At 43.0% G+C, this 23707-nt stretch overlaps 1 protein-coding gene across 3 annotated transcripts in view; it reads right to left on the bottom strand.

The window, feature by feature from the left end:
• The window catches only part of ARHGAP26 (Rho GTPase activating protein 26), a 446018-nt gene that overhangs the window by 66003 nt on the left and 356308 nt on the right, over positions 1-23707 (bottom strand). For all 3 annotated transcript variants that reach the window (XM_081036347.1, XM_081036348.1, XM_081036346.1), the window contains exon 20: positions 12390-12543. In XM_081036347.1, the coding sequence (XP_080892473.1) occupies positions 12390-12543 (154 nt within the window). The remainder of the gene's footprint in view (positions 1-12389; positions 12544-23707) is intronic.

Here is a 23707-nt window from a genome sequence, read left to right as displayed (position 1 = left end):
TCTGACTGGATCTACTCTATTTCACTCCCTGAGACAAATTTCTGTTTCTCTCCTAAGAGTTACCATTTGCTACACTGATCTGGAGCATTGGACAGACCAGCCTGGAGAGGAGGAATCATTTTGCCATTAAATGAATGCTTCGAATAGACTTAACTTTATTTAAAACACATCAAAGGCAACACCTTCTCGGTACAGGCCTTAACCTTCAATTAAATAGCACCTTCCCAGGATCCCTAGCTATTGAGAACATAACAAATGTAAAAGCTTAAAAAAAAATTCCTTGCTCACTTCGGCAGCACATATACTAAAACTGGGAACAACGCAGCCCCCACGTGAGGGTGACATGCAAAGTCATGAAACACTCCATATTTTAAAAATCAAACTAGCATGCTGTATGCCTTAAACATATACAGTGATGCATGTCAATTTTCAGTTACACTGGAAAAAAATAAAAGCATATGTATTCAAAACTCCCTTCTCACAAAGATGAACCCCACAACTTTCAGAAGAGAGTAACAGAATGGCCATTTCAAAAGTGAGGGAATTTATTTTTAACTGAGTCTTCAAACCTGGACAATCAATGCATGCACATGTTAAAAAATTCCAACACTACAAAAGAATAGTGTTGAAAGGAAAAGTCAGTGTTGCTTCCACCACAGGCCACTGTCCCATCTGACCTAGTGGAGACAACCACACAGATTCATTCCCCTCTGTCTTTCCAGAACATGACAAACGTGCACACACATCTATCTGTATTTGTACATACCCCTGAATTCTTATATGAGTAGGATCACACAACGCACACTAATGGTTTTCAAATCTAGCTGTATGTCAAAATCACCTAGGGAAGTTTTAATAAACATACCCAAACTCAGATCCCAGTCCAGGCCAATGAATTCTGAGGCTCCAGGGAAGGGGCCTAGATGTTGGCATGTTATATTCTAGGCCCCCCAGATGATGCTATCGTACAACTTGGGCTGAGAATCACAGGTGCACACTCTTCTGAATCTTGCTTTTGCCCTTACTGTACCTTTAAAGGTACAGCACACACATACCAGCACACACAGCGCCTTTGCTGTACTGGGTAGTATGCCACTCTATGAGTTCATTTAGGCTGGTTATCCCTTCTGGTTCCACTCTTTGGCTTTCATAAATAGCATGGCAATAGATATCTGTGCTAGATGGCATCCAGTCTGCATCCTGCCCTCTTCTCTGGGAGCTAACCAGCATGGATTCCATCATCAGGGATGCCTGCACCCTCTGGCTTCCTGGTGGGGGAGCTCTGGCAGATTAGCAGGAGAAGGAGAGAGCCAAGGTATTTACTCCCTTGTCTCTCTTTCTAAAGGGGTCGCATCCACTTGGCTGAGTCTCTGGACTAAATGTCCTTTCAAGGTGCCGACTCTATGGAACACTCTACACCCTTCTGGGTTCTGGTAACCATTTTCTACTCGAGTCCCTCCAACCTAAGGATGGTAATTAGTAGGGTGTTACTAGCCCTGCTTTATTGTACTATCTCTGTGATTCTCCTGTCCCATTCCTTTGTAAATAAACCCTCCTTGAACTGCGCTATTTTCATTATGCTGATGTTTCTTCTTGGGATTCTAATACTACATTATTGTTGGATGGACATCTTTGCCTTTATTTCTTTGTGGACAGTATCACATTTGTTCCCTCTGAGGACATGGCTTCTTCACATAGGGCAACAAGAGTTAACAGGGTGGTCCATACAGCAGCTATTTTATCCCTTTTCTGAGCATTTTTAACAACAGCCGGGGAACAGCCCCTCACCTCTTCAACCTATAAGGAGTTTTTGAAGGAACACGGAAGTAATGTCTTGGGAAGAACTCCATGATTCATTGAGAAGGAAGCTAATAGGCACTGGAAGAGAACCTGATAGAGCAACTGCAGCAAATGAGTAAGATGCAGAATTTCAGGGTAATTTTTTTCAGAAACTGTTTGTCTTTTTGCCATAATGACAGTCAAATCCACATAGAGTCATTGGCTAGAAAGGAATTCCTGAGGCTAAATTATCCCCTAGTGAAAACCCAGGATTGCAATTAGGTTCTAGTCTAATGATTCTGGGCCCAGTTGGTTCCACCCAATGGAGAAACAATAGGGCAGGCGGCTTGACAAACCTCCTGAGAGTAAACACCCAAGCCTGCCGTGCAGCTGGTGCAGCTGGAAGCCTGTCTTGTAAGAGCGGTGCTTCTATTGATTGCAGTGCATTTTGTTATTGATTGTTAATTTAGTGTCAGGTGTTTTCATTTGTTTTAAAATGATCCTCTCCATGTTTTTAATCTGGGATGTTTTCTGTTACACCAGAATCAAACAAATAAAAATAAACACTGAGTGTCTATCTACTGCCACCGCTGATAGAAATCAACGCTAGGGGCCTGCCCATTGGTGGGGGGCAGTCTAAGAGCAAATGATGAGGAGGTAATAAAATAAATAGTAGTGGCGACCAATTTTTATTGACCATGTATCATGAGCCAGGACATTTACTAAGTGTTATGCAGGCATTAGCTCATCTGACCTTCACAACAACCTTGAAGGTAGGTCTTATTATTACTACTATTATTTTTTACTATTATTATTACCATTTCACAGAGTAGACTTAACTCAGAGAGGAAAAATAACTTGCCCAAGTTTACGCAGTGAGGAAATAGCAGAGCCCAGGCTTCACTGCCAGGCCATTCAGGCTTTTCCCTACCAAAACTTGTGTACATGATAGAACCCATTTCAGACTTCAGATAGCTATCTGTGGCCATAAATTTAGATACTATAAGCTAAACCTCTGTTCTCCTGAAGGATCTCTGCCACAATAATGCCTTCCATTAGGAGAAATACAAAGTAGAGTGTTGATTTAGAATAGCATTTCCTAAGTCCTGTTTTATGATGCTCAAGAGAAAGTTCTGTAGAAAGCATGTTCTATGGTCAAATAGATTCAGGAAATGCGGCCCTTTGAAGATTTACAGTGGACATATTAAAGGCTCAGAGGTCTTCTAGTCAAGAATCTGTTGAACTTTATCCAATTCAGCCCTTGCCTTCCCACTTGTCCCCAGTCTTATGTCAGTTTCGGGAATGCTGATTTAGAAATCTCAAATCTCCTCTACATGTTGGTGTTGGTCCCACCCTTTTCAGTGTCACATAATGAGAGCTGTTTTCCTGTCAATGCAAGGGTCTTGATCCTCTCATGTTACACACAGTAGGTGCTCAATAAAAAAATTATGTTGCTTGTTTAACTGATGCACCCACCCTCTCTTGATCTGTGACCAAAAGGCACACATTTGCAAAGCAGCTGGCTGGTTTCCTTGGGGAGCTGGGAAGCACTGGTGAGCTAACTGGGTTCCTCTGAGAAGCAAACCATCAGTAAGTTGTGACAGATCTCAAAGGGCAGGGGCAGGGCGCTCTTAGCCCCACGACTGTCATCACTACCGAGACAATTAGGGTGCCAGGCTTGGTGCTGGGAGCTTTGCAATGAGGTCAGTCCTGATTTTATCCTGGTGGAAATCCATCAGCCTAAGGCTGACGGCTATGGTTCTCCGGCTGTTGCATGTGTCAGAATCCCCCACAGGGCTTGTTAAAACACCAAGGACTGCGTTCCTCCTCCAGAGTGAAGCCAATACGTCTGGGGTGGGGCCTGACAATGTGTAGAACTAACAAGCTCCCGAGTGCTGATGACACCGATCCCAGGAGCACACTCTGAGAACCACTGCACGGAGCTGAGACCCTGCCCGGGAAGACCCCATGAAGCCGACAGCAGAGCCTGCATGGTTTGCTCCATCCTTAATGGCAGAGGAGGGGTTAAAAATAAGATTCTAAGGCTGTTTCCAACTAGAAGTATGTTCCTAGCTAAGTAAGCATCTGCTTTCCAGACCGACTAAAAGGGTTTAAAAAGCAGTTACTTTAACTCTAATATAATTTTAATTTACCCGATTTAGGATCTGAATCTACCAGTACAATTCCTCTAAATTATACACATAGGGAGAGAAACAATTCCAAATCCAACCCTAAGTGAGAAAAGCGGCATTTTAGATTTCCTTCTAAGTCCCCTTAGAGGCATAACAGTGCTGAAAGCCATGCAAAATCTTAAGCCTCTGTGCTTCCCTAAAGAGTCTACCAAAAATTTGAGATTCAACATGTCTCACACCTACTTATACAGTGCTGTGCCGTAAGGCATTTGAGGGCAGCCAAATTCAGGATATGTTTCATTTCACCCGAAGGCTTTCGCATCTACTGTGTGTCATGGCAAATTTGGGGAATCGTAGCTCAGCAAGATTAATTAGTTTATTGACCCTTTATGTGATTTTAACTTGTAAAGGGGGAAAGAAAACAATAATTCATGTGAAGGGAAACATTTTTTTCATTTGTGATTTCCACTATGCTGGAAAACAGGAATGTTTAAGCTCTGGACCTGCGTTCCGGCGTTCCCCACCTCCTCCCATACCCCCTCTGCTGACAGGGTGTGCAGATCCAAGTGCCACCAGCAGCCCTGGTGCTTGGGAACAAAATCCTGCTGGGTCATAAAGTGTGAGGGCTGCCTCGAGCAACTTTTATGGGGGAAAAAGAACTAATAACCAAACACATTTATCCAGGAAGAATAGGATGGGTCACCAGGCAGGAATCTCCATCCTCAACCGAGCAAAGCCAGCTGGGCTCCTGACTGGCGAAGGAGATCTTGGCTGGGGAACGGGAAAAGCTGACAGGAAGTCACTCAGAAAACAAGACTACGGGTCATGACAGCGACCACCTCGGAAATAGTCAAGGCGATGGGGCGTGGTTCTTGGGGTGCTGAGGCCGTGGCGGCCCCAGGAGCCTGAAGTATCATTGGGATGGTTTCAGGCTTGTCCAAGAAACGACTATGACAGAACAGGCTGGACGCACCATGGGGGTTATGAGGAGGAACAAGAAAAGGCAAATGATTCCTTACAAAAATGATTACGCTTTTGAGTTAGTTCCCAAGGTAGGAAAAGCCACCAAGTTATCATGGGAAACAGTCTGAAGAGACCTTTTCTGCTTGGAGGTAGATGAGAAACAGAATCTTCAATTTAACAGGAAAGATCCTCCTCCACAGAAAACTGATCCAACCACAGAGAACTTCCTCTTTCAAATCCCTGCATTCCAAAGGATGAAAAATAAGATCATTGTAGTAAAATCACAGCTGCCTGTTTGGGTGTAACGCTTTTGGCATAAAATAGAATAGCAATTAGATGGTAAAATTACTTTTAAAAATATGCCATTAATTTTCAATTGTCAAATGCATCTTATTTGTTTTGTGATTTATTTGGTCTCAATAAATAACATCCAAGCCCAGAGCTCATCAAGTACCCACCCTGGGATCTGGAGGTTTCCAAATTTTTCAGGAACAGGCGTGCCTACCCCAGCTGGTCTTTGTTTATAAGGTGGGGCAGTACCTGCCTCTGTAGATGTTCCTTCTTTTCGCTGATAATTCACAGAATGGACTGACAGATAGCTCCGGTCTCAGATTCAAGGTAAGAAGCTAGTGTGGACAGGTGAGGAGAAGAGCCTGGGATATTTGTCTGCACACGAAAAATACATACCAGGGCTGAGGGAATAAAGGGAGTGAGAGGATACCGTGTGGAGGGAGTCCTCCAAAATACCATTAACTGCCATTCATAGTGCTAAACATGTAAATGAGATAACAAAGGATAGTCTCATTCAACCCTCACCACACCTTTTTGAGGAGGGTATGATTACCCTATTTTACAGTTGAGGAAACTGATCTAGAAAGAACTTGCCTCCTTCCCCTCCAAATCCAGACCTCCTTTACATTAGTTTTCTCTAAAGAACTTAACATCTGATAAATTAGACAGCAATTTACCCCCAGTCTCCACTAGAATATAAAATAACCTCTAATTTTTGTTTTTAATTCAGCACTTAGAATAACGCCTGGTCCACAGTAGGTGTTCCAATGATATTTGTTGAATGAATGTTGGTTGAATACATAAAACATAAGTAAAACTTTAGAGATATCTTTCAAGGCAAGTTTCCCCCAGATTTCATCTGAGAGCAGCTGAATCAAAATCAAGAGCCAACGGTGCTTTAGAGAAACAGCTCTGCCTGGAAGCAGGCTTTGTTTATCCTCTGAATTCCAGGGACTCGGCTCTCGCCTTTCACTGGCCACTAAGACGGGAGAGGACGGTTGACTCTGGCAGAATTTGAAGGCTCTTGGCATGCACATATCCTTTAGGTCACCAGAAATAACTTTGGAAATGCGTGCGTGCGTGCGTGTGTGTGTGTGTGTGTGTGTGTGTGTGTGTTAAGCGGAAAGGAAGAGAGAAATTTGTTTTATTTATGGGGCTACTGGCAGCGAGTTAATTTTTAGGGGTAGGGACCACTTAGGCTGGGAGACCTCCAAGGTGGGTTCCTCCACTGCTATAATCATCCCTGCCCTCTTCGCTTTCTTTCCATCTTCACAAGCCTCTCCATCCTTACCCCAGTGGTCTGGAAGCAAGCATGCACCTAGGCTTTGTTAATTTGGGGGAATTACTGCAGTATCTTATGTCCCTAGTGGGATGTCCCCTGACTTCTTTCTCAACATTTGTTTACTTCCTACTTAAAAACCACTATCTTCCAGAAGGTGGTGGCATGATGCCAACTCTATTGGTCACTCTATTGGCATGATGCTCACTCTATTGGTGAGAGGAGAAAGTGACTTTTACTTTTGCAGTCCTTTGCAAGCACCCAGTGAAAACCTCTGTTCTTAGAGCCAGGTCAATCCCACCTCTTCCAGCACTGAGTGAGGGGATGGGCACGTTCAGGGCCAAAGACTGGCACCAGGCAGTCAGTGCTGGTGCCAGGATTACAGCACAGGGTTTCCTGCTTTCCATGTCAGTATGTAAGCTATCTTTCTCATGGCCTCAGCCATTAGCTATGAGTTTTGTCTTGTTTCTTAACTTCTTAGAATCTCATGTATGACCCATTTTCTCTCAAAGAAGAGTCTGAAAATTGAAGGGCGCGTCTCCATGCTGCCACTACTCTATAGCGAGAAACTTCCATACCTTTCTCCTTCACCCAGGCAGCCCAGTCCCATCCCAAGGCAGTTGCCCATGACTCCAAGGTCACAAACTCACAGGCCTTGAGTCAGTTAACTATTGCTGAATAAACTGGCCCAAGCTGAGCGTCTTACAACCACACCGTATTGTTTCTCATGAATCTGTGGGTTGACTGGGCAGCTTTTCTGTTGGTCTTTCTTGGACTCACTCATGTGGCTGCATTCAACTGGTCGGTGGCCCAGGCGTTAGGCTAGGACGCGATAGCTGGGCTTTTCTCTCTAGGAGGCTAGACGGGGCTGTTTCACATGGCAGCTACACGGGTTCTAAGAGGGTGAGCTGCGGAGCTGCGAGGCCTTGTGGCCTGGGCTGGAAAGTCACATCATGTTGCTTCTACCACATTATGTTGGTCAAATTAAGTGAGAGGGTGGAGGCCAGGCTAGATTCAAGGACTGCACCTCTTAATAGGAGGGGCTGCACAGACCCTTTGGTTATATTTCATCTATCACAGGCCTATCGGCAGGAGATATAAAAGAGTGAAACAGGCCAGTTGTGAAAAACTAGAGACTGGACATCATCATCTGTTACCAAGTTACATATATGGGTTGAGTGTGGCCAAATTTTCTAACTTTTGAAAAGAAGCTGGAAACCTAGATTAAAAATATACATGTAAGCATATAAATAGACTTTATTTTTTCAAGCAGTTTGAGGTTTACAGAAAAATTACTCAAAATAGCAGTTTCCATATACCTCTTCTCAACTCCCTATGCTTCTTCTATTATTAACATCTTTCATTGGTGTGGCAACAATGAACCAATATTGATACATTATTATTAACAAAAATCCATAGTTTACAACATGAGGATTCCCTCCTGGTGTTCTATGGGTTTTATGAGTTTTGACTAATGCATAATGTCTCCTATCTACTATCCCAGTATCATACAGAATAGTATCACTGCCCTAAAAATGCCCTGTGCTCCACCCATTCAACCCTCCTGCCCACTAATCTTTTTACTAACTCTATAGTTTTGTCCGTTTCAGAATGTCATGTGCTTGGTATTATACCATGTTATAGTCTTTTCAGAATGGCTTCATTCACTTAGTGATGTGTATTTAAAGGTCGTCCATGTTGACAGTTCATTTATTGTTATCACTGACTAATATTCTATTGTCCGGATGGACCACATGAATGTATCCATTCACCTACTGAGGTATGTCTTGGTGGCTTCCAAGCAATAAAACTGCTATAAACATTTGTGGGCAAGTTTTTGTGTGGACAGAAGTTTTCGATTCATTTGGGTAAACACCTATGAGTCTGATTGCTGGATTGTGTCATATGATAAGTCTTATTTAGTTTTGTACGAAACTGCCACGTTATCCTTCAAAGTGGCTGTCTCATTTTGCATTCCCACCAGCAATGCACGAGAATTCCCGGAGCTCCACATACTAACCAGTATTTAGTGTCAGTACTCTGGATTTTAGCCATTCTAAGAGGTGTGTAGTGGTATCTCGTTGTGATTTGAATTTGCAATTCCCCAATGACAAAAGATGTTGAACATCTTTTCGTGTGCTTATTTACATCCATGTCTTCTTTGGTGAAGTGTCTGTCCAGTTCTTTCATCCAGTTTTTAACTGAGTTGTTTGTTTACTTATTGTTGAATTTTAAAAGCGCTTTGTATATTTTGGATTCTGACCTTTTATCAGATAGTTTTCTGTTGTTTTGTTTTGTTTTGTTTTTTGGCAAATATTTTTTCCTAAACTGTGGCATGGCTTTTTATTCTCTTAATAGTGTTTTTTTGCAGAGTACAAGTTTCTAACCTACATGAAATCCAACTTACCAATTTTTTCTTTCATGGATTATGTTTTTGGTGTTGTATCTAAATAGTCATTGCCAAATCCAAAGTCACCTAGATTTTCTCCTTTGTTGTCTTCTAGAAATTTTAGTTTTATATTTTACATTTAGACCTATGATCCATTTTGACTTAATTTTTATGAAAGGTGAAAGATGTAAAATCTGTGTTTAGATTTATTTATTTTTTTAATGTGGATGTCCAGTTGTTCCAGTATGAAATGTGGATTTTTGTGAGAAGTGTCCTGATATTGTGTGTGTGTGTGTATGGCAATTTGGCACCCTCAGTATGTATGTGTGTACACACATATACCCACAGCCACACCCACATAATGTTTTTTGGTGGTAGGGGTAGGGGAGAACTGAGTTCCTCCTCCCTCAGCACACACATCTGTAGGCTGTTTTCCCCATCTTGGATCATCTCTCATCCCCCTGACCTGGAATGCTCTTCATCATAAGCTTTACCTAATGCCCACCATGTTATCTTACCTAACGCCCACCTCACATTTCATCTACTCCACCATTTCCAGTACTCTGACTGGTGAATGCACCAACAGATATTCAGTCAATAGCTGTTGAACTCTAAACACACGTAGGAGCTACAAGTCCCATTTAGCACTGCCATACTTTCCTCCTTAGCAAGGCTGTACGCTGTTAGGGGGGCCAGGAATCCTCTTTTTCTCATTTACTCTACACAGTGTAGTATAGGTCTGGGCATGAAATAGGCCTTTCATCCTTGCTGACAATTTTAGACTAGCTGGACTTTGGTTCTGGCTTACCAAGTATCCTTTGATCTTCAGGAGTGATGGCTACTTCAGGAGGTCTAGCTGAGAACCTGCCAATGATTTAAACCCTGCAGCCTTGCCTTGGCACGGTTAGAGGACGGCACTCTAATTTTGACCCCTGATTTAGCACTAAGCCCACATAAACAAACGGGCCCTATCTCCTTGGAGAATTAGAAAATCAGACAGCAAAATGTGGTCTCGGAAGGACCAAAGGGTGCTGAGTCCCAAACGTCCTTCTTTCATTATGATTGTTACATGGTCATAGTGATCATTCCACTCATCATGAAAATAACGAAAAACAAATGAATAAAATAAAAAGAAGTACAAACAGTTTTCCGGTAACTGGCTCCCCACTGTATGCTAAATTAACAGTCAAGCTAATGGCAATCCCCCACCCCACCTTTGTTTTCTGTTTTCATCTGTATCATTAAGTGTTGCTGTTGCAGGATCCCTGTGCGTTACAAAGTGAACAAAGACAGAACAAATAAAAGGGTCCAGACTGAGGGGGATCCCCAAGTGGTCTCAGTTGGTGGCAACTATGCCCATTCACCATGGCGTAGTGTGCTAGTAGACTTCTCAGAATTCATTTACGCAAGGAAAGGACTAGGGCTGCTGTTTATCAGGACTTCCCAGCTTCTGCCCATGGCTCGTCCAGGCAAATCCCCAGCAGGAAACACCAGGGAAGCACAAACATCTCACTGCCCTGGGTGTCAGCAGTGGTCCATGAACCTGCTGCAGAGTCGCAGCCCTCCTTCAGGGCTGTGGCCAACTCTGGTATCAGCGCTGGCATCGCACTGTTTCCACCTCAAGAACAGGCTTCCTTGGTCAAGACTCACAGGTAAGTCAGATATTCACTCATCTTGGAAGGACAACAGTCTTGTTGGAAACACACCCACACTCCTACCTTGAACCCTCCTCCAAAGGCAAGCAGGTAGAACTGTTCCTGGCATCACCCTCCCTTTTCTGGGAACCGCCCCCCCTTCCAAATCTGTAGCAGGCAGGGAACAGTCCCGTTGGGCGGTAAGAAGAAGGTGGAGTAACCCCCAGTTATGTAAAACAAATCACACCTAGACAACTGAAAAATGAAAAGCCCAAAACCCTTCTTCGAGGACGTGTTTAAGACATCCCTCCCCACCCCACCCCACCTTCTACTTAGCTGCTAAAGCAGCCTCTTCAGAAACACTGTACTCCATGGTGACTCAGGGGGCTCCCAGCTTCCGGCTGCTGGAAACAAAGACCACTAGTTGGTACTGTGGCTAAAATTAGGGAATGTGAAGCAACCTGGGCTAGAAATTCAACCATGCTCAGGGTGAGCAATTAATAACTTCAGTAACTGGTAGGTATAGAGGTTGAAATAAAATGAAAAAGAAAGAAAAAGAAACAAGGCTTCCCTTCAAGTCTAGGAAAGTGGGCCCAGGAGCACCCGGGAAAGCCATACAGCAAGGAAGGAGGTTCCATGGGCAAGTCTGGTCCCGGGAGCCGGAGAAAGTCACCGCCCATACGCTGAACAAGGTAAACTATTTTGAGCTCTTCAGGCACTGGTCTGCTTCTTGGTGAGCAAACACATTATCTACCAAGTAACAGGTCGGTCATTAAACTTCCTGAGTATCAAGACAGGATTGATTTAAAGCCAACAACTGAAAAGAGACCTGAGTTTTTCAAAGCATGACTTCATCTTACACTGCTGCTGCGTTCTCACTGCTTCTTAAGTCCATCTCAGAGGAACTTTTCCTCTCAAACCTTAATATCCCTTAGTCTCTTCTAAGGCAAAATTGTTGGGCCCGTTTTTCAGATCTGTAAATATCATAAAGGGCTAGCATGGCAAGGTGTGATCATGCAACCATGGCATGGAGACGGGCACGAAAAGGTTCTGACATCCTGGGGCTGGCCAAGCGAGACCATCGCCCTGAGGTGATGTGTGGCTGAACCACAAACTATTTTCACTAGAGAAAGGCAAAGCCCACTGTTTTTCCTGTCTTATACAACTGCAGCCTAAGAGTCCAGCTGTTCTGGTCATGGCCTCACATTCTTTCGGCAAAAGCTTGAGTTGACACGATTTATGGGGCGGTCTGAGGAAGCATGCTAAGCAATGTGGGATGAAACCACAAGGGGGAACTTTCTGGCCCTAACAGAGTAGATCTAATTTCCATGGAGGATTGGACAAACAGCCCCAAAACTGCCTGTCTTGGCTGTGGGTACTCAACAGCCAAGAATGAAACAAGAAAGTGCTTCTCTTTCATAGTCTCTGGTATGTGATCAGTCATATTAAGCTTTGAGGATCTGAGTCCAAAAAGCTATGGGTGGGGGTGGGGGAGTGGGGGGCACTTTCTGGAAGTGGACACGGAGGTAGCACTGGACATTCTCCATATAGTCAGGGAGAAGGGAAATCGAGACGACATGAATGAGTGAAACAGACTTGGCTACTGCTCTACAGAACAACAGTGCCTGGATGTTTATAAAACTAAAAGAAATTGCTTTCCATGCCCAGCAGCCAGCACAGGCAATAGCCATCACCAAAGCCATCTCAGCAGGATGGTAAATCAAAGATCACCAAGGCCAAGAAGCAGTATGTTACGAATAATGATTAATTCACAACCAACTAGCCAAGCTCCAAGTTTAGGGAGAAGGTTTCAATCATGTTCATAAGACATTGCTCAATGTCAGATGGGGCCAGAGAGCAAAGTCTGGGCCGAGTGGCTGCCCAAGGGCCTACTATGGCAGGCGAGCAGGCATCAGACTTACAGCGAACTGGGCCTGGTGGGTTTGAGCACATCCAGATCTGGGTCACTGGAGTTCACGTTGGGCTGCAGGCTGCTGCTGGAGTTAAGGATGCTGTTTGTATTTGACGAGACGACAGATTCCAAACTGGAGTTGATGATGCTGTTTCTTTGCTCATCTGGAAAAAAAAACAAAAACAAAGGCCACAAGCCCCATATTAATATCATTCCATAGGGAGAGTCTGTTCCTACACATACAAAAATTTACAAACAATGAGATTGGAGTGAAATCTCTGGTCCCGACAGCTAAGCAAAAGACAGAGAGTAAGGACAAGTGGAAAAGTCAACGGGGAACAGTTGACTTGAAACTTTATGGCCACCCCTGTCCTGAGCTTGACAACACATACCCTCTCTTTCATATGACTAGCTTTTTTCCTAGGAGTGGACCTCCCACTACACCATATATTATGTCTTCTTTTGATTGGCAGATGGTCAGAACACAGAGCAGCCTTCAGAGCCCCCTTCCATTCAACAAGATCCTCTTGGTTTCTGTGATATTCACCTTTTATTCTAAAACTGCCCCCAATATTGTTTTAATTGCCCAGGCCACTTTCTACCTCCAACTCTATAGCCTCTCCCCATAAAGTATCTTCTAGTAAACCATCTACTTTCTTACGACTCTGCAGTCTAAATCCCTGACTGCTCCCCAGACATACACTTCTGGGGTGCCGTAGCTCTCTGTAGTTGATATTTATTATAGCTTCAAGTTAGCTCTTTGATAAATAGATCTGTAAGGGCTGCAGAGTGGTTTGCATATAAAAACCTGAGACCAGGTCCAAGCAGTCATGTTAACACTTGGAGAATATTACTAAGCAAGCAGGGAGAAAACCCCAGTCCTCTTCAAGACTCCATCCCACTGGCTGTGTGGCCTCAGGCCATTTTCACTCACTCTCTGTTTCTTGGCTAATGCATCTATAGAATGGGGGAACGAGACCTGTCCTACACAGCTCAAGGAGCTGTCAAGAGGATCAAGTGGGGTCATATGCAAGAATGCATTTTGTAAACTTTAGAACATTGCTCAAAGAAAAGAACTTTCTGTTTCTTCCCATCTTTAAAAAACTTGGAACCATGCACAGAAGAAAACATTTTTGGGATGACTTAGCTAAATAGCACAGGCACCACTGCTTTAGCAAACTATTAAAGGCTTAAGAATGTCATTCTTGTCCCACATTCATTATACATACACCATATTGAAGTCATCTGACATTTTGGGCAATCAATTCATATATTAAGAAATATCCTAACTGGATTAATCCTCACTGGACCTTTCCAAAATTAGTTAGAGATAGGCTATATCCCTAAGAAGATGGGCAACACTCCTGGACATGGTTGTTTAGAGGTCGACATTTGAACGCAGGTGTCTTTAGACAATAAAGGGGGTGATGTCATGATTGAAAAATACTTTTCCAGCTTCCAAGTTGGTGAACACTTCGTATGTCGGGAGAGAGTTATGTGTCTAGAGAGGGCATGCGATCCCAGTGCCCTTTCCCCATACCTTGCCCTGTGCATCTCTTCTGTCTGGCTATCTTTGAGTTCTATCCTTTCATAACAAACCAGTAATCTAGTGAGCAAATGGGTTTCCTGAATTCTGTGAGCCACTCTCGCAAATTAATCGAACCCAAGGAAAGGGTCATGGGAACCTCTAATTTATAGCCGGGCGGTCAGGAGCACAGTAACCACCAGACGTATCCTCTCAACTGGCAGATGTTGCAGGAGAACAGGCGATGCCTCTGCCCGGGGAGGAGCAGAGACTTGACCAGTGGGCTCTTGGGAGTGCGTAGGAAAGAATTCAAGCATGAGCTGAAATAAAAGTAAAGCAGAGAAGGAAGAAGCAGGCTATTCCATAGACAGAGCCTCTCTGCTCATGCTGGGCTTTAAGACTACGTTCAGCCTTCCTTTAATTGGGGGCTCTCCATTCAAATTTGCAGGAGGAATATTCAAGGATTTTCTGGGAAATTTCCAGGAAGGACTCCGTTCGCCATTTTGTGTCCTTTTATGGTCATTCTTTTTCCAACAATGGCGTTGAGGGTTGTGTCTTTTAGCATGCTAATGCACTGTAGTAAGTGTATAATGAATGTAGGGTCCCTGCTAGGTGAAATCTGCTAGGTGAAATCTGTCACCGTGTGGGTTTTAGCTTGTTGCAGCCAGTCTTAGCTGGCTCCCAGACCACCAACCGTCCATCGCACCTTGGGGTCTGTCCTTGGGGTCAGGTGATAAGTTTTAGAAGAGTGGCAATTTCTTGTCCTGTAACCAGCTCTGCCTCTACAGCCAGCCTTTCATCTACCTCAGCTGGAGTTATTAAACAACTGCCCCCTTCAGGCAGTGCACACTCTCCAAACAGTCCCTCTGGTCCTTATTGTTTTATTCCCAGCTAACCTCATTAACCTCAGTTACTTGCTCATCCACTGGCACTTGAATTTGTGGCCCCTGGCATAAATCATGATCAGGTAAAAAGAAACTTTTCCCCTTGCACTAGTCATATGCCTAAAAATACATTATGCTTATGAAATGATGTTCAAGTAAGCTTCGCATTAAACACACACACACACACACACACACACACCCCAAATAACCACTAATATCTTGGCAAATTCTCAATGTCATATTTAAAACCCTACAGAAGAGTTAAAAACCCCATGAGGCTATTGGGAGATTCCTAAACTCTAAGTAGATTTTGAAAAAAAGGAGATTATTAAGTTGATTCCTGAGATTTAGAACTATTCATATTTCAAGAGCTTAAATTTCAAACAGAAACAACAACAAAGAAATAAAAATCAAAAGAGTTACATTGAGCCAAGATGTAGGCAGACTAATTGGGCCTGCAAATGTGAACTTGCTACTGGGAAGAAAAACAACTCTAAAATTACATAATTAGGGGATCATTGAAGGAAAAGATATGCCACTTATCAGTATGAATCAGTCTAAGTAAAATTTTCCTTTGCACAAAATAATCATATCAAGATTCCTACAAGACTGTGGGGAGCCCAAGACCACCATATAAAAAAGGGAAATGAAGAAGACACTTCTTTGGGGTTCGACAGAAATATTTTATGCCTTAAATGGGAGGAGAGATGAATAGTTTTTTTAACTCTACTTTGAGGCCAAGTTTACATGACATAATTTTCTGAACTCATCGGAAATAGAAGAGTATAACTGTAGCTCCTATTTCTCTTGTGATTATATTTAATTGCCCATGAGAAAGTTATGATTCTAAAAATCAAAAACAATACCTTGATTAAAGTATATTAGTTTTTCTAAAATACTATTGGGACTGTTTTTTTTCTGCTTTACTATCCACTAGCAAAACAGAGTATCTGAGATAAAATCTTCTTCAATTTTCACTTATTCAATGAATGTTTATTAAGCATCACTGAGTACCAAACATGGTCCCCAGACAGTTAGCAGACCCCTACACTAATTCCTTGGTATTTTACTGAGATGCATACTAGCAGATTTATTAACTTGCATATATTTATTCGTGGTAGACTATGAGCAACCTCAGATCGGGTATTTGACAGATAAAACTTTGAAATCACAATTGAAAAACACATTATATAAAGATGTCGTGCTTTACAAAATAGTTTATCAGAATTCTAATGCTCATAAACAGATGTGATTCTAAAAACTAGACTTAGGTAAAAATTTTAACAACATATCTACTATTATCGTTTTAAAGACGGGAGTTCTCCAAGAGTTAACAAGGACAGCTGCAGCATGGAACATGGTATTTGTAGGAAATAAACCCAGAAAAGAAGGAGCATGGGGTAGAAAATGAGAACATGACCTTCCCTGAACTACAAAAATCAATAGAATAAAGCGGGGTGCTACACCCAAATTGAGCTTAAGAATTTCTAGTATTTCATTTACTGGAGGACACTGGAATTCTTTTTTTAAGAAATAATTCTTTTTGAGGTTCTATTTTGACTTATATTTATGTATCTAGAACCCTTCAGTTACGGCATGACCTGTAACAAAACAAAACAACAACAAAAGCAAAAAGTCACAGAAAGAGGTTCACTGTCCAAAAAGAAAACAAAACAAAAACAATTAATCATAAGATTTCATAGTTTTGCAGCCAAGACAGCCAAACATACACTCTAAAATACACACTTTCTACTGGTCTCCCTTAATGGGCCATATGATAAGGAAAACTGGAAATCTGGGTCTCTCTGACTGCAAAACTCATCACAGTTTAATTTGGCATGAGACTGGGAACCTCTAGCTGGATAGACTTCTAAGCTGAAATGCTGACAATCCTGAGCAGGAAGGTGAGGATTATCTCCGAGAAAGGGGAGAGAATAAAATCAACAGAAAGTCAAATGTTTTAGTGGTTATGGCAGACTACATAGAGAACAATTCTAAAGTATTTGGCATGAATTTAGAAATAAAGAGAAAATGATTCTGTAATTGTTTAGAGAACAATTCTAAAGTATTTGACATGAATTAAGAAATAAAGAGAAAATGATTCCGTAAAATGATTCAAAACAGGAGGCTTTTTGTTAGGTGGACAAATGTGTTCTTGCTTCTGATAGAAAAACATAACGAGAACAGGCAGCCTAAACGACCTTTTTTTAAAAAAAATAAAATTAACCAAATCATTCAAATATGAGAGAGTTGGACTTCTTTGAGCCACTGATGATTCAAAGCAGCTCTGGCATCCTCATCAGAACGTGTAAGAAAGATGGATGGCAATTGCACTGCTGAAGAGAAGAAATTATAGACTAGTGGACTGAAAAGGAAGAACACCAACCAGGTATGAGTCAACACGATCATAGAGAACCATTTAAATGACCAAAAGAGAAAGAATGTCCACCACAGCTCGGGAGTATTCCTAACCGGTGGAAGTCAGTCAAAATGCTTCCCTTCCTCAAACATGTTTGTCAACAAGAATCTCTCTTCCTATTGGTCACAGAAAATAAGAGCCCAGAAACGAGGAAATGATCAAATCAATCCCCAAACAATTGTAAACACGTACGGGTAATGCGCTGGATGCTTTCAGGAATGTATATTCTCTGAGGAGTGACTAACTGGACGTGGACTGGGTCCTTACAAATGCAAACTAGTGAAGGGCAGGAGCATGTCTGCCCACACAGAATACAGCAAGCACCCATCACGGTGACCTGTGAGGGCAGCGTCAGCTGGTGCCGAGCCCAGGCATAGTATCTACCAAAGCTGCAGGAACGGTTATCAACTAAATCATAACTACAAGGCAACAACAAACAATCAAAATGTGTTCTGCTAGCACGGAAAGAGGCAGTTTTGTGGGACTGAATTTTTCAGGTGCTTCAGACAGGGACCGCTCACGTCCTTGAAACCACAGTCCTGGTTCCAGTGGGCAGTGTGTTTTGTACAAATCAGGAGCGGAAAAACATGAGTCTGCAACCAAATCACTGCAACTAAAAAAAGAAAGCCACAGAATAATTTTGGTGATATTGTACTTGTTCTGGGGGTTGCCATGGAAATCTGGGAGCTAAGCTACTTCACGTTCCATATTTACCAAGTGACTCCACTCACTCTAGTGACAGCCCCACCACACAACAAGAGGCAGGGTCTCTGTTTATCACCGAACCCAGAGGCGACGCCGGAAACGCACATGCAGAGCCAAGCCAAGTTCACATGCCTTGGCAGGCCTGAATACGCCTGGCCCACTGAGTACACAGAGCTGGAGAATAAATACGAAACACAGACCTGCGATGTCACTCTGGGGGAGGTTTCCCACCACTCATGGACGTCTGTCAGCATACAGGCTGACATGTTGTCTTTGCATGATGTCTGAGACTAGCTGTCAAAAAGAAGAGGGGCAACGACTGTTCTTCAGCAGCAGCTCATGATGCCTCACAAAGCCCAAAGGAGGGAACACTTTCTCCACATGATCAAAAAGGGAGAAAAGGGAGTTGCCAGACAGACGGAAGTTCCATAAAGACCCAGAGCTTTATGAAAAAAATATTAAAGCAAAACCAGAATACCCAGAGGCTTTCTTTCCTGTGCTGTGGTAGCCAGAGAGGTGTACTTTCTCCTGCTTGTTAAGAGTTTTGCAATGAAGTCTGTAATGTATCATCTTGACAAGATAGGATGATAATAGGGTGGCAGCTTAATGAATTTTGCAATAAAAAACGATGAGTGCATAGCAATTTCTGAGTTTACCATCTCTGGGAAACACCCAAGTACACGGGAAGCTGGGAATCAGACTTTCTGAAGCAATTTTTTTCCCCCTGTAGCTTTTGCTCTTGATAATAGTAGCATGCCAAGCCACACTAAAATCTGAGGTGGTCTGATTTCATGCTGACTCAGCCTTAGTCCCTATAACAATAATCTTAAAAGGCAGTTTGGGCAATGTATTGGAACACATGAAAACAGTTTGGGCGATGTTTTAAAAAATAATCTGAAAAATGTGGGTTGGACTGTCATGGGCTAAACAGTGAGTTGGTAAGTGAAAAATCTGGTCAATCTATTATTTGGACCATAGGACACAGTACATGGTATTACAACTTGTGGCAAGTTGTCTTCAGCAAAACCCCCACTGATTTGGGTCCTGTGTGGACTGACTTATTCTCTCCTCACGGCACTCATAATAACCATTTTCTTTGCGAAAGGAAAGGATGCCAATAAAACTGGATTTCAAAAGAGAATGGGGAAGTCACTGTAGCTGGCCTTGGGTTGAAATGACTCACAAGAATGAGAGACATGGAAGCACAATCGGGACACCAGGCCCTGAAACAACAGAATTTCAAAACCCACAACACACAAATGAGACTCCAATTAATGGCTGAACAGGGAGGTGAGTGATGAGAGCTACGTAACTTAGCTCTCTTTTCTACCCAAGAACTTACTTTTGAGTTAGGACACTCTCTTTGTAATCTATGGTACCCCAATATCTGAGGGAGTCCACATATAGACTGCTTATACTATCGCTCATTAGAAAAAAGAAAATTAGTTACTTATTAGTTTAACTATTAGTTAAAATAGTTACTTATTTTTATATCACAACTCCTTGCAAAATGGGTTTTTTTGATAATAACTGAAATGTACAATTAGGGGGTTTTGTTTTTAATAACGTAAAAATTAGTTAATACATAATAAACATGCATTCCGGTTCAATTTAGAAAGTACAGAAAAGCATACAAATATCCTACGTGTATTTTGGTGTGTAAACATCCAGTCGGTTTTCCATACGTAGAAATATACATATATACACGTATACCTTTTCCTTTTAACAAAGTGGGATAACATCATACCTAATGTGCGACCTGCTTTGTTCACTTAGTGATAATGCCACAGATATGAGCCTATAATATGCCTTTTCCATTTAATGGTCCATCTTGAATTTGGTTCCTGCCATTCGTTTTCCAAGGCATCGTTTTTTTAATGGCCACATGCAGTTTTCAGTCACACATGGCAACCACACATAATTAAGCCAAGAGCCACATGACACCTTCCAGTCCGTGTAACAATAAGAATCCATGTGGATAAACATGTCGTCTGCCAAGACAAACAGGTGTGTCCAGAGCGCCCAGGATCTGCAGCGGCACTCTGAGGAAAGACACGCTGCAGCTCTGTCTGCTCGGAGAAAAGGCATTATGTAAGCCTTTGAATAGTAGGCATTCCCAGTTCTTTTTCAACAAGGAAGACACACATAAGAAGTATATGAGCTGAATACTCAACCTCTCCCAGGGCCTGTCTGGGAGAAGGTCCAGGATGAATTAACTGAACGAAAAGAATTAATCAGAGTATAATCCCAGCAGCTAGTTAACATGATCCCTGTAAAACGAACCCCAAGAATCCATTCCCACCCCCATCAACACTGTACGACTCATCCCAGCCTGCTGATGTATTTGTACTCAAGCATTAGACGGACCCTCACTGGGGTCACAGGGACTCTGCGTTACCCTCCCACACTGGGAATCTGCCTGCAGGCTCCAGAGGCGGAATGCTTTCTTAGTGAAATGCAAGGCAAAGATATAACCTGGCAATAATCGTCATAATTGTAGCTAATATTTATTAGGTGTGTTCTAGGCCTAGTGTCAAGCTCCATACATGCACTGGTTCACTTAACCATGGTAATTACCCTCCAAGAAAGCTATTGCTGGTGATCGATTTGACAGATGGAGAAAAACGGAGGTGCAGAACAGGCAAGTCATGTGCTGCAGGTCTCACAGCTGGTAGGTAATGCAGACGGTACTGAAATAACGCAGTGGGACTGCAGAGCTCCTGCTTTCCACCATCAGGCCAGCCTGCCCCAAATCCTGACAGTCAAGAGATGTTCTGATAGTGACAGAAGATAAGCAGCCTCCACAGTCTCGCCCTCCCCCCAAGCCTGTGCTTCTCAACCACAGTGCGTCAGCACCACCAGGGCACTTTAAAGATACAGATACCTGAGCTCCAGCCAAGACCTCCTGATTCAGCATGTGCCAGGGAGGAGACCAGGCATCTGTATTTTTAACAAGCTTCCTCCATGATTCGATTGCACACTCAAGTCTAAGAACTACTGTTCCAAGAAACACATTTCAACACCTTGATGTAAGTACTAAAAATCTCGGACGACGTCAGTGATAAAATGTCACCTTGCAACTTCTTAGAAGAAATCTAAAAGGTACAAGACCTGGTTGCTGGTTCCCTCTGATTCTTCTGGCTCTGCTTTCTACAGTTGTCCAGAAAAAGTACAGGTTGCATGTCGGTACCTTTCACCTAGATATACCAGTCCAATTTTTGCTGTATGATGTATCTGTGTGGAAACTTACAACAGTGCTCTCTTTTGTTAGCATTCATCTGGCAGCACAGTTGAAAAACCTGCAGAGTTGGTACTAGATTTGGAGGGGCGGATGCGTATTGAGGAACCCATTCCATATGGTTCAGCTGCCCCCAGGGCAGTGCTGGAAGCGGAGGCAGACGGCTTTATTGCTCCTGTAACACAGTCTAGCATGGTTTTCACTTCTGTGGCTCAAGAATTGACCTAGGTACCCTTCTGGAGACAACATGGCATGGGGAAGAGAGATCACCTGGGTACAAATCACTCCCCTGCCATTTGTCGGTTGTGTGACTTCAGCCTCAGTTTACTTGTCTGTAAAATGTAGACAACGAGAACCTACTTCATGGGGTGATGATCGATGGGGAGGATGAGATAATAAGGGGTATAGTAGCTTGCTTGGCACATTAGTTGAGCTGTAATAATTTTTATTTTTATTGTTGTTTTTAATTGAGTGATGATCTAATTTAGCTTGGACTTAAGGTTCTTTGTCAAATGCATCCATTTTTCCTTCCACATTAGCCCCACAGCTCTTTAGAGGCAGGTCCTTAGTTTAATGAAAGAAACTTTAAAACTCAAGTTCGTAAGTAGACATGGAAACAGTTTTCCCTTGGAAATCAGGTTGGGTTTGAAGGCTAGGTCACAAAAGCACACAGAACCATGTCTCTTCTAGGACATGGTTTATCCCACGAGTTGGAATGGGAAGGGAAAAAAAAAAGACTGGTTAATAGTGTAGCTTTGAGGTCAGAATGACTGAATTAAAATCTGCTTTGTTGTTGTGTGACCCCGAGTACATTATTTAATATAAATGTCACTTTCCTCCAAGTGTAAAATAGGGACAGTACCTGTGTCATCTAATTGTCAAGATTAAACGAGATGCTGCTATGCCCAGTACCAGCACCAGAAATCGTGTGTGATAAACTATGTAGCCATATATATTAGACATAAAACAAAAAGTCAATTTCTATGGGAAAATAGTTTTCAAGTTCAGTCTGAGAACATATCTCCCCACAGCCCTCTCCTCAGTGCTAGAGACGAGAGCTCCCCTCGGCGACTTACAGAAAGATTCTCATATACTCCCCCCATAAGCATCACAGACCACCCTCCGGTCCTTTGACCAGCTTGTGACTCCAGTGTCCTTTAGCATATTTCTCAGACTTTCCCCTTTCAGGAAATATTCCTCGACCAGGTACAGACCACTTGGATATCTAGCCCCTTTCTCACTACACTATTCACTGGTTTCCAAATGATTTGATTTGTTGCTATGATGTTTTCTATCTACATCCTGCATTTCCCCATCATTGCCTTTGTTCTTTCCTTTTTTTGGGGGGGGGAATATTGGGGAACAGTGTGTTTCTCCCGGGCCCATCAGCTCCAAATCATTGTCCTTCAATCTAGTTGTGGAGGGCGCAGCTCAGCTCCAATTCCAGTTGCCGTTTTCAATCTTCGTTGCAGCGGTTGCAGCCCACCATCCCATGTGGGAATCAAACCAGCAACCTTGTTGTCAAGAGCTCACGCTCTAACCCACTGAGCCATCTGTCTGCCCCCATGTTTTAATCTCAGAGACTTACTCCCATTTCATTCCTAGCCCCACTTATCTATGAGGAGCCACATGCTGCTTTGTGACTGATCGAAATCTCAGCACAGAGCATGAGAAGGCATCCAGCTCCTCATTCTGGGAAGAGACTACTGCCAGCATAAAGACAGCTTTATCTTTATAGAGAAAGAAAAAATCCACCTGGAGAAGACTGCACTAAAGCAGAAGAGTCTTACATAGGTGCCTGGGCACATAACTGGTCTACCAACACAGGAGGAAAAACTCTTGGAAAATAAAACACACCCCAACATGTCAGTTATTTCCATGAGCCTGAAGTGCAGGTGCAAATACAGAGGACGGAGCCTATGAGCTCGGAAAGTGACTCTCAGGAGCTTTCTCTCCAAGAAGAGGGAGGCAAGTGACAATCTGAGGTCGAGAGGACTGGCACAGATGCACCTGGGAGAGAAAAGAACGGGCTCCAGCTTCTGTGCAGAGCAGGAGCCACTGCAGAGAGGTGGGAGCAACCACGTGCTGACGATGGCAATGGAAGCACTCAAGTGAGCTACTCTGGGCGTTTCAGGCCCTTTAAGCATCTCAGCTAGGAACTAAAGAGAGGGCTGACCAATGAAACACAGAGAAAGTGTTAAGGTGCAAGCACATCGATGAGGGAAAAAAGCATAATTAAACTCAAAAGAGGTCAGGCACACAGACAGAAGAGGAAATGAGGTTCTGAGAAATGTCATATGCCAACTCTGAAGGTAGAGGACAGGTATGTGTAGATGTGCGTGTGTGTGCGTGCAAGCACAATTCCTCTAAGATATGTCCTCTGTGTAAGGTCACATCAAACCTGGACAGGTGTCACCGTGATCCTAAAGTGCACAGCATGAAATATGACCATGGAGCGTCTGCAAGAACATAAACAACCAACTGACAATAGCTGAACCCAGTTCTAACCGAGCGGACAAGAGAAACTTGAGTTTGTGTATGTACAGGAAGGGGAAGG

Source organism: Rhinolophus hipposideros (assembly GCF_964194185.1).
Source record: "Rhinolophus hipposideros genome assembly, chromosome: 23".
NCBI classification, from domain to species: domain Eukaryota; kingdom Metazoa; phylum Chordata; class Mammalia; order Chiroptera; family Rhinolophidae; genus Rhinolophus; species Rhinolophus hipposideros.
The sequence above is the reverse complement of the archived record's forward strand: the minus strand, read 5'-3'. Positions and strand labels throughout refer to the sequence as shown.